At 40.6% G+C, this 18,871-nt stretch overlaps 3 protein-coding genes across 4 annotated transcripts; 2 read left to right on the top strand and 1 right to left on the bottom strand.

Moving 5' to 3' along the window:
- Window positions 1-546: 546 nt before the first annotated feature.
- On the top strand, window positions 547-6,703 carry LOC138199920 (laminin subunit beta-4). The gene is made up of 9 exons (XM_069152223.1): window positions 547-753; window positions 2,333-2,506; window positions 2,691-2,829; window positions 2,914-3,002; window positions 3,188-3,251; window positions 4,365-4,453; window positions 4,548-4,660; window positions 4,761-4,917; window positions 5,648-6,703. The coding sequence occupies exons 1-9, from the start codon at window positions 705-707 to the stop codon at window positions 5,803-5,805; spliced, it is 1,032 nt and encodes a 343-aa protein (XP_069008324.1). The 5' UTR covers window positions 547-704; the 3' UTR covers window positions 5,806-6,703.
- Window positions 6,704-8,586: 1,883 nt separating this feature from the next.
- Window positions 8,587-10,169, top strand: mrpl35 (mitochondrial ribosomal protein L35). Of its 2 annotated transcripts, XM_069152222.1 has the most exons (4): window positions 8,587-8,648; window positions 8,847-9,018; window positions 9,520-9,664; window positions 9,756-10,169. In XM_069152222.1, the coding sequence occupies exons 1-4, from the start codon at window positions 8,618-8,620 to the stop codon at window positions 9,942-9,944; spliced, it is 537 nt and encodes a 178-aa protein (XP_069008323.1). In that variant the 5' UTR covers window positions 8,587-8,617; the 3' UTR covers window positions 9,945-10,169. The 2 variants fall into 2 exon arrangements, with proteins under 2 accessions (XP_069008323.1, XP_069008322.1); XM_069152221.1 differs by lacking the exon at window positions 8,587-8,648 and having other exon boundaries at window positions 8,668-9,018.
- On the bottom strand, window positions 10,077-18,553 carry reep1 (receptor accessory protein 1). The gene is made up of 8 exons (XM_069152220.1): window positions 18,432-18,553; window positions 16,885-16,957; window positions 16,705-16,781; window positions 16,447-16,567; window positions 15,924-16,037; window positions 15,491-15,656; window positions 13,680-13,939; window positions 10,077-12,257 (listed from the first exon to the last, which is right to left on the bottom strand). Exons 1-8 carry the CDS (start codon window positions 18,461-18,463, stop codon window positions 12,186-12,188), a joined length of 915 nt encoding a protein of 304 aa, XP_069008321.1. The 5' UTR covers window positions 18,464-18,553; the 3' UTR covers window positions 10,077-12,185.
- Between the last annotated feature and the right edge of the window lie 318 nt (window positions 18,554-18,871).

The raw sequence follows: 18,871 nt of genomic DNA, 5'->3' as shown, positions 1-18,871 counted from the left end.
ATGACGCATGTGGAATTTTCCATTCCCCAAAACAGTGCCAGTGCTGTTTCTGTGGCTTTAATGTTTTGGTAACAAGTTACTGTACTGAATGCGACTCATTATGAATCAGAGCATCAAGAGGTCATCTCTGAGGAAAAACACAGCGCAAAGCAGAACTACTGCCAGCAGAAACAGGAATTTTATGATGCCATTTTAGTGAGAATTTTACATTTATGATAAAACAACATGAAGAAGAAATGTATGGTCATATTGTAATCTGGCCAATGTTAACAGCAGATGTTTATTTTGCTTTTTGGCTGTATTAAATAATATTAAAAAAAAAATTTGGTATTATTTTAATTTTAACGTAGTTTGAAACAATCTATTTGCAATAAAGAAACAGGAGTAATTCCCATTTGGTGGTTTACTGATAGATTTTAAACCCTGCCTGACTGAAACATGAGATTTACATGACACAGTGGTGTCCCTGGTGGCTGTTCTTGGTAACAACAAGAGATCTGTCTGAATCAAGTCCATTTTTCCCCTCGAAAGCAAAATCACATGATACGTATTTTGTCATATGACACTGATGAAGGGACTGATTCCTCAGCGAGCTGCTTCACCGGCGTCTGTAAAAAACACAACAACAGGCATCTCGGCTACTTGTCAGGGATGAGATGCTGTAGACAAACATTGCTTGGTGGTAACACTCGGTAATCTGGAGGATGGACTGTCGGGGACTTCTGCCTGCGATAGCTGCCACATGTATCATAGGTAAGTTCAGACTCTTCTACCGGTAACGAAAAAACAGAAGGAAAGGCACCAGTGCAGACATGCTAGACTAGATAGTTTGAATAATAGGAAGTTAAAACACAATTTAAATAAAAATCCCATCTGCAGAAAATCATTCTCGTGTATTAAATGATTGTGGTGTAATAACCAAAGTATAAAAAAAAAAAAAAATCGTATGAATACAAATTCCTGCACAAAGACTGAAGGTGCTTTTTATTTGCTTTTAAGACTATTAAAGATGCATTTTATGTCACTTATACCTTTTTTAAGAGTTAATTTTACACAAATGAACGTATTTTTACCAATGAATATGACTTATTTGCACCTGGACATCATAACAAACTGTCCCCTCTTATGCCCCACAATACAAATTCAGTGCTGACCTACTGTGTTTCTGTGCATATAAATTATGGTGTTGTGGTGCGCCTCACGATAATCTCTGGTGTTATACACTTCTAAACTCTCAGATTTAGTATTCGGCAAAGAAAGCACTTCTTTCAGCCACTTATTTCCAACAGTTTGGGAGAGAAATGCTGCCAACCCAGAGCAGACAGAAGTAGCAAAATCACATGACCTCCTTTCTGAATAATTGCATTTCATGAGGAGGATGGCAAGAAAGCACTTAAGCACATGGCTTATGTGATTACTCCCACAATCTGGGCTCTGTTTTGCAGATCTGCTTATACCTGTTAGCACGGATGAAAGTTATACTTAAGATTTTGTGGAGTGATGTAAGATTTCCCGATGATACACATGAATGAAGACGTTTTCCTTTTGTATAATGCTAATATTAATCTGGCGCGTGACATAGCTGAAGTGGGACGGATCTCAGGCCTCTCACCCACTTGCACAACAGGTTTTTGTTTTTCATATTTCAGCTGCGCTCCAAATGCTGGCTCCATGGTTACTACATGTTTGAGGAGGAGGGAGACGAGTGGGGTGTTGCTTATCGGAAGTTACTGTAAACCTGTGACGGACAAAACAACTCACAGCAGGAGACTGAAACAGAGAGAAACACAGGAACTATACAGGAGAAGTGAAAGCATATTTATTTTTTACAGTATAGAAGATACTGTAAAAATAAAAGTTCCTGTGTTTTAAAGCCACACTGTAGACTGAGATAAATTGATGGGCAAAAGAATGTCATTTTAGTTAATACTTTATTCAAGCATTGGGTGGAGGAGGGGTACCCAACGCAAAAGACTTCCCTAAAGCCCCCAAAAAGGCCTAAATTTGTATTATTTTGCTATTGTGCTTCCATTGTTGTAGTAATCATGGTAGATTAGCGAACCCACTCTAAAGACTATTTGCATGATCGCATTGTAGCAGTTCAGAATCCGGTTAGAAACAATCTTCTTGCTTTGATTCATTATAAAATAACTCGGCATTGCAGCACAGTTCGGCCCTAAAAACATCATGCCATACTCCAATCACTACTTTTTTTTTTTTTTTTTATCCATCAACCATTTTAGGCCAATTAAGCTTGTGTTTGCATTGCAGCCCTGTGTTAGTCCACTGCCGGGCGTCACATTTCAAACCATCCAGTGTCCCTCTCTTGCAGGCATGGTGGTGAGCCAGACCACACTAAGTCCTGCTGTGATGAACACCACCCTCATCAACAACGTTACCAGTCCGACAGTAACACCCGTGATTCTCACCAGCACGACCCCAGCCTGCTCAGGCTTAAACATTTCTACTTGTGAGCCCTGCGCACCGGGATCGCAATATGACAACAGTGAGTCACTGACAGTCACCTGATGCGGAGCCTCCATTTTACTCTCATCACAGACTTGTGTTTTTTGTTTTAGGAAAGTGAATATCTCTTGTTTATTAGATACTTCTTCTGTGTTTACTTTCTTTCTTCTTCTACCATAGACTTTAATATTACTCACTCTAACGTTTAATGGTTCTTTCCCCAGACACCCTGCTGTGCACGTGTTGTTCTAACCCCGGGCGCTGTGTATTTCCTGGAGCCTGCCTGCCGTGCACCAGGGGTTTTTATCAGCCACTAGCTGGACAGCAGCAGTGTCTGCCCTGCAGCCGGGGCTTCTACACCAAGTAGGGACGCTAAGTTTGAGTGTTTAATTAAAGAGCTGTTGTCAACTTCACTGGTAAATTTCTTGTACATTTTGTACTTTACAGTTTCACTGGAAGTCCACTATGCCACACTTGCCCTTCTGGGTCCTTCAACAACAACACTGGTGAAGAGACATGCAGAAGTTGTTCACCAGGTGTGTTTGTTCAGCTGTAAATCAGTGTTGTGTTGTAAATCAGTAATTTGTGATGTTATAAAGAACATTTGCATAGAGAATATTTCCAAAGAGTGATGTATGATTACTGTTTTACATGCAACTGTTTCTACTTCCATCCAAAACTTAATATAAAACTTGAGTGACATTTTGTCTACTCCTTTCAGGTTTCTTTTCATCGCAGCAGAGTTCTACTTCGTGTTCACCGTGTGCACTTGGACATTTTTGCAAGTAAGCTGATCGTCACCAGGATTCTGTTTGTGTTGTTGTTACCCTGAAACCAGGATCCAGAAATCAGAGTGGAACTATCTCTCCGTTTGGAAAATCACTCTTCTGACCACCAAATTGAACATCACATGCTTTCATCTCATGGTCCTGTTTACCAGCTCAGATGCACCCACACCCACACACACACACACACACACACACACACACACACACACACACACACACCAGTAGCATAGCGGCTTCTTTGGGTAATCGGCAGAAGGCATAAAATTATAAACGGCATGTTTGGTCCGGTCTCAGTTGTGTAAAGGCCTGGCTGTGAAAAAAAATATAACATAGTTTGTTATTTCAGGAGAAAAGATACACTGTCAAGCCTTCCCGATAGTTTCCCCGAGGCTAGCTGGGATCCATCTTGTGCTTGGTCTGCCCTGGTATCTTTTCCCAGCTGATGCACCCAAAATACCTTTACAAAGAGAAATGCTACAATCATAGCTAAGAAGGAGGAGTGAAGGAGCAGCAGTTTATAGCTCCTTCCATGTATCTGAGCCCATGCGCCCTGTAAGATAAACTGATTTTGGCATCTAGAAACTGGGAAGTCAGTGGAAAGTCAACCATAATCTCTTCCTTGAGCTCACCAAACTCCACCTGAGCTTTTTCCTCGGCGCTGATGAAAGCAATTGTCCTTCTGCTCTGTTTGTCTGCCAAGCCTGAGAGCCTGCTTCTCTGCCGGTGTCCACCAGCAGGTTCCTGGGCTGCTGCCATGATCGGCAGTGATGTCGCTCTAGTCACAGCTCCACAGCTTATTTACAGTGGCTAAAAATAAGTGTTTGGACCTCAGATGTTACTTTTATTCTTTAATTTGATCATCAAAAAACAGCCCTGAAAAGAGTTTGCAACAATTTTCCAATGATTTACCTTCTAATTTGACAGTAAAATCTAGACATAAACCCTTTTTATTAATATCCAAACCTTTGCTGTGTGTGTGGCAGACCTAATCCAAACATTGTGAAACCAAGCAACAAACAAATCAACTTTATCAAGTTACTCGTGGCAGCCATGAAAACCACAGTCATTTATTCTGTTATATTTATGAACAAACATCTTTCAATGTTACAGCTCATCTGGTTGTACCCAGTGCCAGAAGTGTCCCAAAGGAACAGAAGCTCTTCATACTGCTGCTAACGATTGCACACCATGTCGGCCGGGTAACTCACATCATCCAAAATGCAAAGCGACAGGGTATCTATGAGTACCTTACAATAGAGATGGGGAATAATTGTGATATCTGGTTTTGAACAGGCATGCACAAGGCTGCCCATCAGACCATGTGTCAAATCTGCGGCAGCGGCTTCTACCAGATCCACTGGGGCCAGGAAAGCTGTGACATCTGCCCGGAGAATCACTACTGCCCTGTGAGCACCGCTCCCTGCACTCTCACACAGCATACTAGGAGGATTAACATGCTTACAAAATACTCTGCATGTTTGGTGACAGAGCGTGTTGTCCCCTCAGAGTCCTGACGTGAACCCCATTCAGTGTCCGAGTGATGCTTTCTGTCCAGAAGGCAGCTTGGCTCCGGGCTACTGCATGGAGACCTTCTTCCGCAAAGAAGGAGACATTTGTGAATTGGCTCCTGTGACTATTGCACTGTTAGTTATTGGAGGAGGAGGTGAGTACTAATGCTGAAAAAGAAAATAAGCACTGTATGGCTCCAGTGCTTTCAGAGTTTCTTCACTTAATGCATCTTGTCTTTGATTCCTCGGCCGTACTGCTGAGCTTTTTAAACTGATTGCCTTTAAAGTCGACAAGCTTCAAGCTGTAATGTCCCGTACTCACGCGCACTGATTACATGCAAAACTGTTTCTTTAAAGTAAGTATAAATAGCTGCTGTTTGACATAGTAATGGTTCACAGGAATGTCTATTTTCTGTAACTTTATGGTGCAGTGTTTTTACTTACTCATCGAAGGAAAAAATTCAGAGATGAGACAAATTAAGTATTCAGGGGAACTTAACAAAATGGCCATGCGATTTTCCTCTCTTGACTTAGCAATATATATTTAACTAGAGCTGTAATGACAGGGCTACTGCTATCTTCGAACCGTATAAATGAAAATGAAGCTAATTCAAAATTCATCCATCGTCAGTTGTTTTAACGAAATAGTAGAGAAACACATGTTTATTGTAATTGCTGTACCTGTAAGCACTGTAATAAGCATTTCTTACTGCACATTTCACACAATAACTACATATTTTTGTACACACCAACTCTGTAAACAGATTACACAGACTGTGACCATGTCATGAATAGTCAGGATGTAATAAGATCAAATAAGAATCCTGAAAATGATCATTTCTTGTAACATCTGCTGCCGTTTTCCCGTCTCTCTCTTTTTCCCAGTGGGCGTACTCTTTATCATTTTTATGGTTGTGCGTCGACGGAGAGACACTGACGGAGAGCTGACAGTCGCCCGGACTCCCCTGTTGGGCAAAGAGCGACCTCAGGGCCGATACTACGGGCTGCCCTGTGACGCTGAACCTGTGTATGCAGGCTGGTGAAGCACTGAGACAAAAGAACTGACAGCAGAAGACTGTGTCTCAGAGAACTCTCACAATCCACCGACTTTTCCCAATGTGGTACATTTGAATATATTATTGACAAACAGACGTTGGTTCTTTTTGGAATTCTTATAGTTTGACATTATTACGATTGTTCCGCTGCGAGATAAACGTTCCTTTATGAACTAGGTTATTGGATTATGAGAGGTATGCGGACGGAGAAAACGAGATACGTGCCTGGACTTGTCGGGAACCTTTTTCTCCTATGAAAAGCACTTTTTTTTACCGAGGTAATTGATTTACTTTGCGTTCACGTGTTGGTCAACTTGTGGGTACCTCCATTAACCCGTGTAGTTCCTCCGTGACAGAGACATGGAAGCTATGTTTTGAATGCATTTGATTATTGTGTGCCATGTTTGTAGTTCAATTAATACCATTGCTTAATGGTTTTCATGCGCTTTTTTTAAAGTTATATTTGTATGTTTAAACCGAATATAAATAAAAATTAATCTTTGTAATACATTTTTAACTGTATTTCTGACTAGTGTTAATTAAAATGCTTAAGAAAACTCTGTGGCAAAAATAATGGCAGCTTAAATATTTGTTTCCCTCATCATCCCTGTCGAATTTCCATAAATATCAGATTTGTAGGCCTAAACCTCAATATTTTGCTAAATTTATTGGAACAAAATTGAACTAATTTACCACATCGAGGGTGACAGTGTGCAACCATGAATCATTTTAGCTTTTTTTTTTATTCCTCAATGAGCCTATTTTACATAACTTCTCTGTCTGTCATTATTATATCACAGCTTGGATTCAGTTCAGGATTCACCAGAATCACTTTATTCCTTTGAAGTCATTAAAGGCCTTACAGCTTTGTCTGTTCTTCCCTCAATGCTGGATGTGTGGTTTTTTTTTTAAATGTACTAATAGTCATGATAATAGGTCATTTAACAGACAAAAGAAAAACATAATTCCCATCATGTAGATCCAGAATGTTTGGTGACAACTTCCAACCACCAGTACACTGCTAACTGTGCACAGTTAGTCCCTACACACATGTAGTATATTACTGATAATGAACTCTAATGGTCCAAAAAGCCCACCGGTTTTATATGGATCATCTAATTAAAAAATATTTAATGAAAATACAAAGGTAAAGAGTGTCTGTAAGACTTTCTAATTTTCCATGTTTTGGTTTGGTGGTATTTTGGCTGTAGGTCAAAACTCCAAACATACACTAATCAAGGACGGCCTGCCTCAAGAAGTCCTGCAACAGACACATCTCGCCATCGTGGAATCAGTCTTGGATTACATGAAGAGACAGAAGACTCAGAGATGGCCTGAATCCACAGAAGAACCGTGCCAAATGATGGTCACCCCAAATAAAGATACGAGTTACGTTTTCACTGCTTGTAGGGGTATACGGTACAGGGGGTGTCGGGGAGGTCAACAATTACAAGTCTCAAAGGAAGTGTTGTTACAGCGAAGATGACTCAAAAAATCTACACAAGTCAGCAGATTATTTTTGAAAACATGCCCACAATACTTTCAGTTCCTCAAACTTGTACAGTACTATATATTGTGAAGATTATTCTGGTGTCCAGTTCCTCCTCCGTTTGTCTAAGCTGTGATATCTGACATTTGACATGTCATAGCAGGTAAAGCACAAGTGCTATCAATAATGTTAATCACTACAACCATCAGTGAATAGGGAAAGGGTCATTATTGATGCTATTAGTTGCATCTGTTGATTTGCCGCTAAGAGAAGTGAACATCTCTGTCATGAAAGAATATATATTCAGTGGCCACTGCAGGGTTAATCAGGCTAAAGATATAAGAAAAGTCCTTTTCTGCTTTGGTGCCACTGCACTGAACCAATTCTCTCCACATTATGTAAACATCCAGCAGCAGACTGTGACAAATGGCACATCTCAAGAGCAGATAAACGTGTTCACAGAGTTGTAACCCTGAAAGCTGCATACAACACTGTGAGATCTTCTGATCTGTTGTTACAGCAATAGCTTCATATTCAATAAAAAAAAAAAAATTCACCGGCACTTGGATCCTTGACATAAATCAAAGTATCAATGCTACAATAATAGCTACACCATTAAACTCATGTAAAAAAAATATAGTGAAATACTTCATATTATTATTTATTATTAATCTAAAAATGTAAAAATAACATCTATCTAGGCCATTCTAATTATTTAATGTTTTAACTGGTCATGGTGAAGTTAATCTGCCTCAGACTATCTGCTACCCGGTGGGCTACTGTAGGTCTATGATGGTTATTAATATTACATATATTCATAGGTGTCATCTTAAAAAATAGCCTATAAGTTAAAAAGTAATCAGTAATATGTTAGTAGTTGCTTTAAATCTGTTTTTATGTGAAACACTGCATGTAATTCTCTTGCTGTATAGCACTTTGAGCTGCATTTCTTGTACAAATCAAATGTATTATTATTATTATTATTATTATTAATATTATTAAACAAATGTAGAGTTAGTGGGGTGAAGAGTACAAATTCACTCTTGGTTTATTTAATCCATGCTGAGTTACATGTACCCCTATAACTGGTTGTAACTAGATTAACTTCAGGCTGCGGCAATAATGAATAAAATATTTGGATTTTTTTTTTTTTTTTTTTTGGGGGGGGGGGGGGGGGGGGAATTGCGTAACCAGGTATGTGCACTGCAGTAGTCGCTAGGTGGCGGTAATGTACGTTGGATGCGTATTAAAAAAAAAAAAGAATTGTCCAAAGAGGACACCGTACATCCGCAAACACTCAGGAAAAAAAACATGGCGGGCGCCCTGGCGAGAAGGCTGTCCGGTGTGTACCAGTTTGACATTCATACTTTCATTTCACCCTTTGCCATGCCGTAAATATTTAGGGATGTTGTGCATGTGTTACTGTACTGAAAAAAGGGACTATTTATGATCACGGATAGGAGTTGAAACCTGCACAACAGCTGCATGGTTGAGTGTTTGCTCCCCTCACGTGTTGTCATGTTGTCCTTGTGTGCGCCAGGGCTGCTGAGGCCGCTGTCTGTGTCCGGGTCGGTGTGCGCCACGAAACCACAGACCTGTCGGTTCTCCAGCCTCATCCAGCCTCAGCCGCTCTGCAGCTCCGCTGCAGCCGCTGTCCGCGCTCCTCTCCGGGCTGCGGTGTGTCAGACACCCCGGTGCAACATCCTGGGGCGGTAAGAACCGGTGTGGAGGGGGGGGGGGGGGGGGTCTCCAATGTTTTTACATTGGCAAGGAAGTTTTTTTTTTTTATATCAGGAGATGTAGTTCACCCAACAAAAAAAACACTGAAACTCAGAGGTGACTGAAGTTTGAGTTGAACAGCAGAATCACCAAACAAGACTTTAAATAAACCTGAGTGATATTTCAGAAAAAAACCCAACATGTTATTATTGATTGGGATTGTATTTAGGTTCGAAATATAAACCTCAGAAACAGAAATCTCAAAACCACAATTATCTGCATGATTAGATATAACTAGTGGTAATATTTTTTGTTGTAATTATGGCGCTGCAATGATTAATCAGCTTTTATTTCACAATTGAGACAATCAATTTGAGTCATTAAAAAAAAAAGAAAACATGCTAAAGTTCTCTGGTTGCAGCTTCTTTAACAGTTTAAAAGATCCTTTAAATACATGTTCTTTGAGTTGTTCTGCTCGTCTTGTGCGGTCGCAGGGTGTCGGCGCTGGTTCCCGGTGTAACTCAGCAGCCGAGCAGAAGTCTGACGTACCACAGTGTGAAGAAAGGAAAGAGGAAGAGTGTGAAATCAGTGACAGAAAGGTTCATGAGGCTGCACTGTGGCCTTTGGATCAGACGCAAGGTGTGCGAGTTCAAATAATTATCTGCCATAATCACTGATTTACTTAACTTTAACAACACGGTGCTGACTTCCTGGTTTCGGTTGTCAACAGGCTGGATACAAGAAAAAACTGTGGAAGAAGCTTCCCGCCAGAAAAAAGCGCCTGCGGGAAATTGTGTTCTGCAGCAAAACCCAGGGCAGACTTTTGGATAAAATGACAACCTCTTTTTGGAAAAGGAGGAACTGGTACCTCGATGATCCTTACCTGAAGTACCATGATCGGGTCAACCTCAAAGTCTAATTTCCTGATTCATGTAATGCTGTTATGTTGTTCGCATATTTAATAAATCCCGATATCCTAAATGATGTATATATATATATATGTTTTTATTGTTCTTCTAAGACAACTGGACAAAAAGTATTAAAACACACCGAGGTTTTTCTTCATATTTAATGGCTGAAAATTGATTTAACCAACAGAAATATTGAGTGGAACAATAAATTGGTAGTCGTAACTATAATGTCATCACATCGCTGCTTTGTGGTTTTTATAATTCACAATCAAGTTGAAACCAAAGTAGTTTGACATTCTGGCCTGCCAGAAAAATTCATTCGTAGGATACCTTAGTAAGATAAGTGGTGTGGCTTCATGAATTAAGTCTGCAGTGGCTAATTTACCAGGAAGTAAGACACGAGATTTGTGTGTGTGTGTGTGTGTGTGTGTGATATAGTCAGCTGATAGTCATAACATTTCATGTTCTTCCTATGAAGGAACCAAAAACAACAAAACAGAATTCATTGTTTAACAGCAGGGCGTCTGAGGAGGCCAACAGCTTCACACAAAATCAAATTTCCATACAAATTAATAACAAACATCATGCAGTTATGAGTTTATCGATCTACTCACAAGAATACAAACCTGTAACTTAGCAACATTTTTTTTTCCTTTCTCAAATTTACTTTGCATGAATTTTAAATCGAAGGAAATCACCTCCAACACGAACACTGATACTACTAACACTGAAACACATCATGTGATGTTTCCTGTTTCATTTTTTTTTTTTTCACCATTTATCCATTAAAAGGACATTTCATGTGCATAATAAGTGTATCTACAACATCAGAGTGAATGACGTGTAAACAGAACAGTTGTACCTGAGAAGCTTTTGTTTCAAACTTCCAACCGCCGTAAATGATACAGATACAATGATGAAAACTGCAAATCAATTTGCGCAAGTTCGCACACAGTTTTAGTTTGCGTAGAAGGTTCAGGCTCAGTGAGTAAAGTACAGGATGACAACATACGATGCGTCACCGTGCACTAAAATCAACTTAAATAGAAGTTTGTAAACCTGCAAACCAAAATAGTCACTCTCGTAATTTCCCTAAAATAATAACGGAAGCGAGTGAATGTCGGGTTTAGTGTTGCTTCAGATAACAGCAGAGCATTACACAGTGATTTTTAACATGGAAATAAAGCCATGTACGGTTAAATATTTACTCGTATGATATCCCTGTTTCTGCTACAGCTGAAAGTGACTTCTTTCTAATTGGCCTTAAATTGCCAAATAACTTGTGAAATGAAAGAAACTGAACAGTAGATTGTCATAAACAGTCGGCTCCACTGAGAAAACCTCTGGTGTCGGGACTTTTCTTTCGTGTGGTACAGATGACATTACAAGTAAATATTTCTGTACCACAGAAGAGATACACAGTAAGTATTTAGAAATGATTGCTGATAATGTCCAGCCACTAAATTAGTCATGATTAATGTCTAATTTCTGGCCGTTTCAGACTACAGAGGGCAGTTATCTATATTCTAAACATAGTGCAAAAATTACTACTCGATGACGACATAGTGTTGGAAATGCTTCTACCCCGTAAAGAGACATTTAAGTCTCTGCGGTCTCCTTCTTTAAGGCTTGAAGAGAGAGGTAAATAACAGAATAGCTTCACTGTCACTGCTGTCAGGAGTTTTCACCACCACATACATAGGCTGTCTCGTCGTTTAATGTTGCCGTGTACTTTCACGTGATAACTAAGAAGTGCAGAAACTGGCTGCTCACAGACTCAACCAGGGTGGAAACAGCCTCACCTTTACTTTTCATCCGGGGCTTGTACCACGTCCTCTCGCAGTGAACGCTGCAGTTTTACTCAGTGACAGTACATTCTGTCTGATGAATTAATGACCGGGAAGACACGCATGCAATTGCCTACCCCACACCTGATATAGAAAAACAATCAAATGATGAATAGACGAAGACACAAACTGTACATAAATACATAACCTACAAACTCAAAGTGTCTGTCAGCACGGAGCCCATTCACTCACTTCTCCCATCTCAATATCACAAACCTCTTTTCTTTTTCTTTTTTCTTAAATCATGAGCCACTGGCTATATACTGTATATAGAGGGGTCATCATAGGTCACTTTGGTAATACCTTATTCCAAAGCAAGGCTGCTTCAGTCATGTAGCTTTTGGCCATTCAATATTTTTACTTGTTGCAGCAAAGGCAGCTGGAGGAGTCTTGAGGACAGTTTCACATGGCTTCAGTGTTTGAAGAAAGAGCACTCCTGGATCTGGTGAGAGGCCTAAAGATTCTAAGAGGAGGCTGGAAAGGAGGATAAAGGCAAAAAGAGAGACGGGAGTTTAGTCAGTTAATAGCTGAGAGGAGTTGAAGAGTGTTCAAAGGATACAGCTGGCATTATCTCGTATATTTCTTATTGTCAGCAAAAAACCCAAGATAAGAGCAAACTAACAATGAGACCGTTTGTTCCTATAGAGGACATAAATCATTAAAAGCAGGTCATATATATTGAGTTTCATTTTGAAAAAGAAAACAACTGTGAGGTTGTTTAGACACGTTGGAGTGTAGACAGTGAGTTTGTCGGGGATTATTTTCATCTGGGAATTAATACATATTTGGTTCTCTAAGTAGAGCCTGACTGATACTGGCTTTAGGAGGCCAATTCCAATACCGATATTAGGAAGTACAAAAATTCTGATATCGATATAATGATTGAAACGTGGTCATCAAACATTTGTGAATAAAGCCGAACAAAGTTTAGTGTTCAAAAAGACATCAGTGCACTGAAACAGTGAACTTCCCTGGAAATATTAGTCATAAATAACGAGATAAAAAAAAAAAAAACAACATGCAAATAGAACAATTTTCTAAATACCTCAAGTCTTTTTCTGCATTATGTTCTGTAAAACAAGTTTTCATATCGGACAACCTACATGTCAATACATTTTAAAGGTCATCAGCCAATTTTGGCAAAGAAAAATCAGCCAACCGATATATTAGTCAAGCTCTATGACGACGAGTATTTATGGCGCGAGGGAACTGTAATGGGACTTCCTCAAAGAAACTACAGCGTTAAAATTCCTCGTGGTCAAAGAGCACATCACGCAGAGCATGTTATGGCTCATTTTTAATCATTTTACAACAAGATTACGACACAGGAATGAGCTGTGTCGAGCCTTGGCTACTCGGACAACATTTGCTCATAAGATCCATGGATTCATGAAATATGTTGACAATTAGATAAAAAAAATAATAAAAAAATAAAAGATAATGCCAGCTTTATCCTTCAAAAATGGCTGCTTTATTTTGTTGGCCATTGCTGGTGTCAAACAAACTGTTATTAGATGCTGAAATTGATGAATAAATAGTTCATTCCAGGGAGGGATTCCACTCAAACATTTCCACAAACATCAAAATAAAAATACACTGGAAGACGATTCACATCTAGATGTCACCATGTTTGGATGTTTTCCAAACAAGTGAGTCATCTCACTCACACGTTCAAAAAAAAAAAAAAAATCTCCTTTAGTTAAATGCATTATTCAGATTCATCAGTGCAGAAATCCTATTCGCAGTCATACTCCACATTTGCATAAGAGCTGAACCATGATGATTCATTTAACCACGCGGCAGTGGGAATTAGTGAATCAGTGAGTAAATCACCACTCTCAAGGGGCTGTTAGAATCAGGCAGCGGCTGAGCAGCCACGTTCACAAGGCAGCGTACCTCAGGAGCCTTCCTCTTTACCAGCCTGAGCTGCGGAGAGCTCGACGCTGCCTCCACCTCTTTCCCCACCCCCTCGGGCTGCTCCGGAGCGGCGGGAGGTGGGGAGCGTGCGGGGGGCGGCGTGGACTGGGGTGTCACAGAGGGTGTACTAATGGGCGCGGACTCAGACTCAGAAGTTGAAATGGTCTGGGACAGAGACTCCTTGGAGTCCCATTGATCCAAGCCCAACACCTCAAACTCTGTCATGTCAAACTCCTGTCCTGCACCGTGGAGAAAGGTCAGGATGAACAACATGTAAATCCTGTCTCTGGATGGTTGACGCGGGAAACCAAACACTTTTTGTGTAATTGCTGTGGAGCTGCAACTCAATTTGGTCAGTTGGGGATTATAAAGGTTGATATCGTAATGCATTATCGTCCTGCAGACTACAGAGTAGACGCCAAACAGGATGATAGAGGAAACCAATTTGTTGCAGCACAAACAGGAATAATGAGGCTGTTGTTATCGAGTCTCCTCTGTTCTTCTTTTCAATATCTGCTGAACTGTCTTATACGTGCTGCACTCATCACAACACTGTAGATATGGAGTTTAAACATTTACTAGTAATCTATTTGGTTTGGTGAGGATATATTTTTGTCCTTGTCAGCAAATCCACTCCTCTCACAAAAAACAAAAAACAAAGAATGCATTACTTTTGCTAACAAGTATTGTCTGTGTATTTAAAGGCTGATTACATTCCCGTGTGCCACAAAGCTCCACTGTTGAACGCAAAATATCAAAATACAACAGTGGGCCAAATCTGAACTCGGAGGGATATTTTCTCTAATTCTGATCCACAATGCCTCTGTAGTTTATTTCGACTCAAGCCCTGCACCACCATACAGCTGTAAACGCTCATCAGTTCACCAAATGTGTATTAATCCACCGCTGAAAATAGTCCCCAACAAATGCATGTTTTAGCAAAGCTTCCAAAAAAGACTTCAGCACCCCGGCGTTTAGGTTAGTATTCACACATATTGACAAATTACAAATATTTGTGACTCACTTTTGAAGATTTATATCTATAGGAATAGCAGACCTCAGAAGCGTCTTTCAATTGGATTTTTGACAATAACTAAAAATTGAGGCTAAGGTCAGACTTCTTCTTAAAGTTGGAGAAAATTCTAAACCGAGTGTGGTCAGAAATACACAGCAGCTATGTTTCAGTAATATACGTCTAATATTAACAGAAGTTCTTTTCACTCAGCGTCCTTGTTCATTAGAAATTGTTTGTGCTACAGATATTTCTGTCTTATTCAAGCACGTGAGTCTGAATGTTCTTTCTAATTTTATAAACAAAGAAATAACTATGATCTGATAAATATAAAACCACATTAAAACAAACAACAACTGTTTTCCACGAATCCCCCCCACCCCAGCTACATGTGAGCTGTGTCACAGGATTGTGAGGAGCCTGGCAGCCCTGCGAGGCCCGACCTGCTCCAGACAGGAAGGCGGAGGTTGGGGGGCCACTCAGGAAAACAGAGGTACCAAACAATATCTGTGGGCTTGAACAATCTTGAACAGGAAGACCGATATCGACATGATCGTCTGTCTTAAACACACCAAACAGGCGTCATAACGACTACATTATGTGCTCCGAGGACTCACACGACGGTTTGCATTTTATCAATATGTTGAGTCATGAAACCGATATTCATTCTGTATGCCTTCATAACACTATTACTTGTTGGCTAATGCTTATTTCTATCTCTACAGTGGTTTTTAGTTTTCAGCGGCAGGTGTCAGCAGGCTGAATAACGTCTCCTCACCTTTGTTGTAGCTCTCCGACTTGCTGCGCATCATGCTTCTGGTCCGGTGTTGGGCTGCAGCTGCAGGTTGCGTAGCGCCGGGGCCGGCGTCATCAGGGTCCGACTGGTAGGACGACAGATCCTGCATGCTGAAACTCCTCAGTCTGTCTGACAGAACTCCTTGGCTCTAAACCAGAAAACACCAGGTTTCATTTCAGCATCACTTCATCAACCGCAATATGAGACCGGTTGTGACATCACATTTTGGGACATAGAAACTCCACAATAGGTAACTGGATCTTCTGCTTTAAAGATGAATATTCAACGCTTTATTTCACAGGCTCTCTTCATTGTGTGAATGCCCACAAAACAACAGGCTTGACACCTTAACTACAATGACTGTCCACTGTACCCCCCAGCTCAGAACACAACAAATGTTCAGAGTCTGCATTACCTTTGTTGCAGCCATGACTGCAGCTGTGGCGGCAACGTTCAGCCCTTTTCTCCCAAAATGCACCAGCGTGTCATAACTTTTGTCCTTCGCTTGGCAGATATATTCATCAATGTCCTGAAACAAAGGGGAAAAAAATTCAGTATCTCTCATTGCCATTGTGAAACTAATTTTATGCACAGTGTTGAAAGCTGTTTCTTGTACGGCTTGACGTTGACTTTTGATCTTCATAACTCAGTTATCTGTTTCCTGGCTCACACACAGAGGAAAGAAAGGAAAAGAGGAATGGAAGAGCACCATCCCATTTCCTCCCTCCTGTCCAGCGAACACATGTATAACAGCTAAAGTGAGAAAGTGAACTGGCACAAAGGCACTTTTTGTTCTTGAGACCGTCGCTAAGTGTAAATTCTATTAGTCACCAAACCATGCAGACTAAATTAAAGCCTGGACTGAATATCTTCACCTAAGCCCTTCCTGGATCTGCACCAGAGGAAATAAAGATGCAACAAAGGGGAAAGGATTTCACCTTTTCTTTTGAGGAAAGCGTAGGATGAACAAACTTCCTGTACAGCACACTGGAGCCCTTCGTGTAAGGGGACAGCAGCCACACCACAAAGGCTATCTTCAGTTCATAGTAGAAGGGAAGCCTGAAGGGGGGACATAGCATGGCAGAAAAACATAATGACACAGATCATGGAAAATGTTTTTCATGCCCAGTCAAGAGGTAAACCATTTTCCACAGAGGTTGTATAATTGTTAACACTAAATGTCTGAGGTCACTTACCAACAAAGAAACATATCCGTGAATACTTCCACGGTCATGAATAGGGCAAATATTATCCAGTACATCATCCATTTTACCTGCAATATCATGGAAAAGGGAGAACAGTTCATGTAGATACACAGAAGACCTTGTTGACTCTTTTTATTATTTCATAAGTAGAAATAGAAACAATATACTCACATATTCTTTCACATCTTTTGACTTCACAGCTTTATAAGATGAGTATGCAGGATATAGTGTACCGAACACCAGTCTAAAAGACAGGAAATGAGCCCACGTCAACTCTATTTCACAGTCAAACTGACATTTAAAATGTGCATGAAGGACATCAAGACATTATAAATGTAATAAATCTGTTTTCTTCTTGTTAGTAAATTCATGTAAAGTCATCTTTGTAATATTGTTTCTAAGTATTTTTTAGATTATTTCAGGTTCAGGAGGTTGTCAGGTGTAGATCAGGGTAAATCACAAAATTGCGATTTCCTCCTGGAGACAAGCTATTACATCTATCTCAAACAATCATCCAGTCCAGCTGGCAAACTTCCCAAGATGAGGTAAAATTAGCTCACATGTGTTGTCCTTTTCTCTAAATTTCTAGGCAGACACCTGTGTTGCTGGGTGTCCGAACAGAGCCAGTTGAAGTGCAATATACAACCGGGCAACAGCTGAGTGCAACCTGATCAAATTACTGACCCACATCAAGTTGCAGCACCGCAGCCCGGCCAGCTAACTGTGTTCTAATAGAGTTAAGAAACACAAGGACATTCAAAATATCAGCTCTGAGCAGCTCAACTAAAAACCTTCTGTTGGACACTGGATCCAAAATGACCCACATAAAGCCTGGTTTTGAAGAACCAGAGCTGAGGCTGTCCAATCCATGTAACAAGATCTGGTAATCTAAATTTAATTGCGTCACTATTTTGAGGTTAGGCCCTGCTGTCAGTATATTCTGGTCTGTCATGGCGCTGATTCATATTTTTTGCAGGTAAAAAAATATCCATTACATATGCAGTAATAATGTGGGACTATTGTTTGATGTCGATAAAACCCCGAACTAGAAGAGAATATAGCTATAGGGATATATAGACCTGCCTGCATTATTATAAGATGAATAACTCTTGCTTTGTAACATGAGAAGGCTGACCCATCCCTTTTGTTTTTTTTTTCCAATATGGGACATCAACACAGCAGATTGCTCCACTCAAAGACCGCTCCTGTTGTTCAGCCACCTCGCCACTCAAGTGACATTTGGGCTTCTGAAAGACGCCCTTGATTTCTGGATCTGACTCATTTTATCATCTCATGGATGATGATACATTATTCAGCCAATCACGTCATCTCTTTGTCTGAAATAATAAAGAATCCACTTGATAAACACAAAGATTGTCAGACTGCTGAGCGCAGACAGCCTGTTCACTAATACAGTCGGTCTGTTACAGGCCCGGCTCTGCATTCCTGCTCAAAAGACAAAGTACAATCCTGCAGAATACAAGCTGTTTTCAGTCAAAAAATCAATAGACCGACACCTGCTCTCCTTTCTCGTACATGTATGATTCTGATTAAATATTACACCAAAATGCGGGGGCTTGGAAAGCGCGCCGCTTCTGCGCCTTCAATAAGCGGCTCAAACATGCAACCTGCAACAACCAGGAGACGCAATGTACCTAAATCCAAGACTGTGACAGACAATAAGGAATTAAATAAAAATAAAAAATAAAAAGACTTACACCACAAGTCTAGAGATGATCCAGGAGACCATTGCGCTGGAAAGGCGACAGGACGCGCTGTCTGCGGGGAGGAGTTTCCTCCAGATGACAGGCGCGTCCAGGCGGCAGCGTTTGGACGCACACAGGCGGCAACGTGATGCGGAATAAACACACTGTACCGTGTATCCATAGATGGCAGTGTTGCATTGCACAGAGCGCAGACACTCAGCATGCCGGGGTGTAAAGAGGAGTCCGCACGGCAGGTCGATTCATGCCGTTTAATTATCAAGTAGAAGGTCCTGGAACAAATGTCCTTTTTGCCCTTTAGCACACCCATCCCACCCTCCTTTCCCTTTCAGTTTGTTTCTGTGCCCTCCAAATAAAGAGTACATGACAAGACACGGCACAGCTGCTGAATTGAAGCCTGAAGATCCTGGCCTCCAGGTATTTTGTAGGCCGTG

This window comes from Embiotoca jacksoni, unplaced genomic scaffold (genome assembly GCF_022577435.1).
Source record: "Embiotoca jacksoni isolate LCO1_2020_lvr unplaced genomic scaffold, fEmbJac1.0.p SCAF_18, whole genome shotgun sequence".
Classification (NCBI taxonomy): Eukaryota; Metazoa; Chordata; class Actinopteri; family Embiotocidae; genus Embiotoca; species Embiotoca jacksoni.
This window is presented reverse-complemented; position numbering and strand designations above follow the sequence as displayed.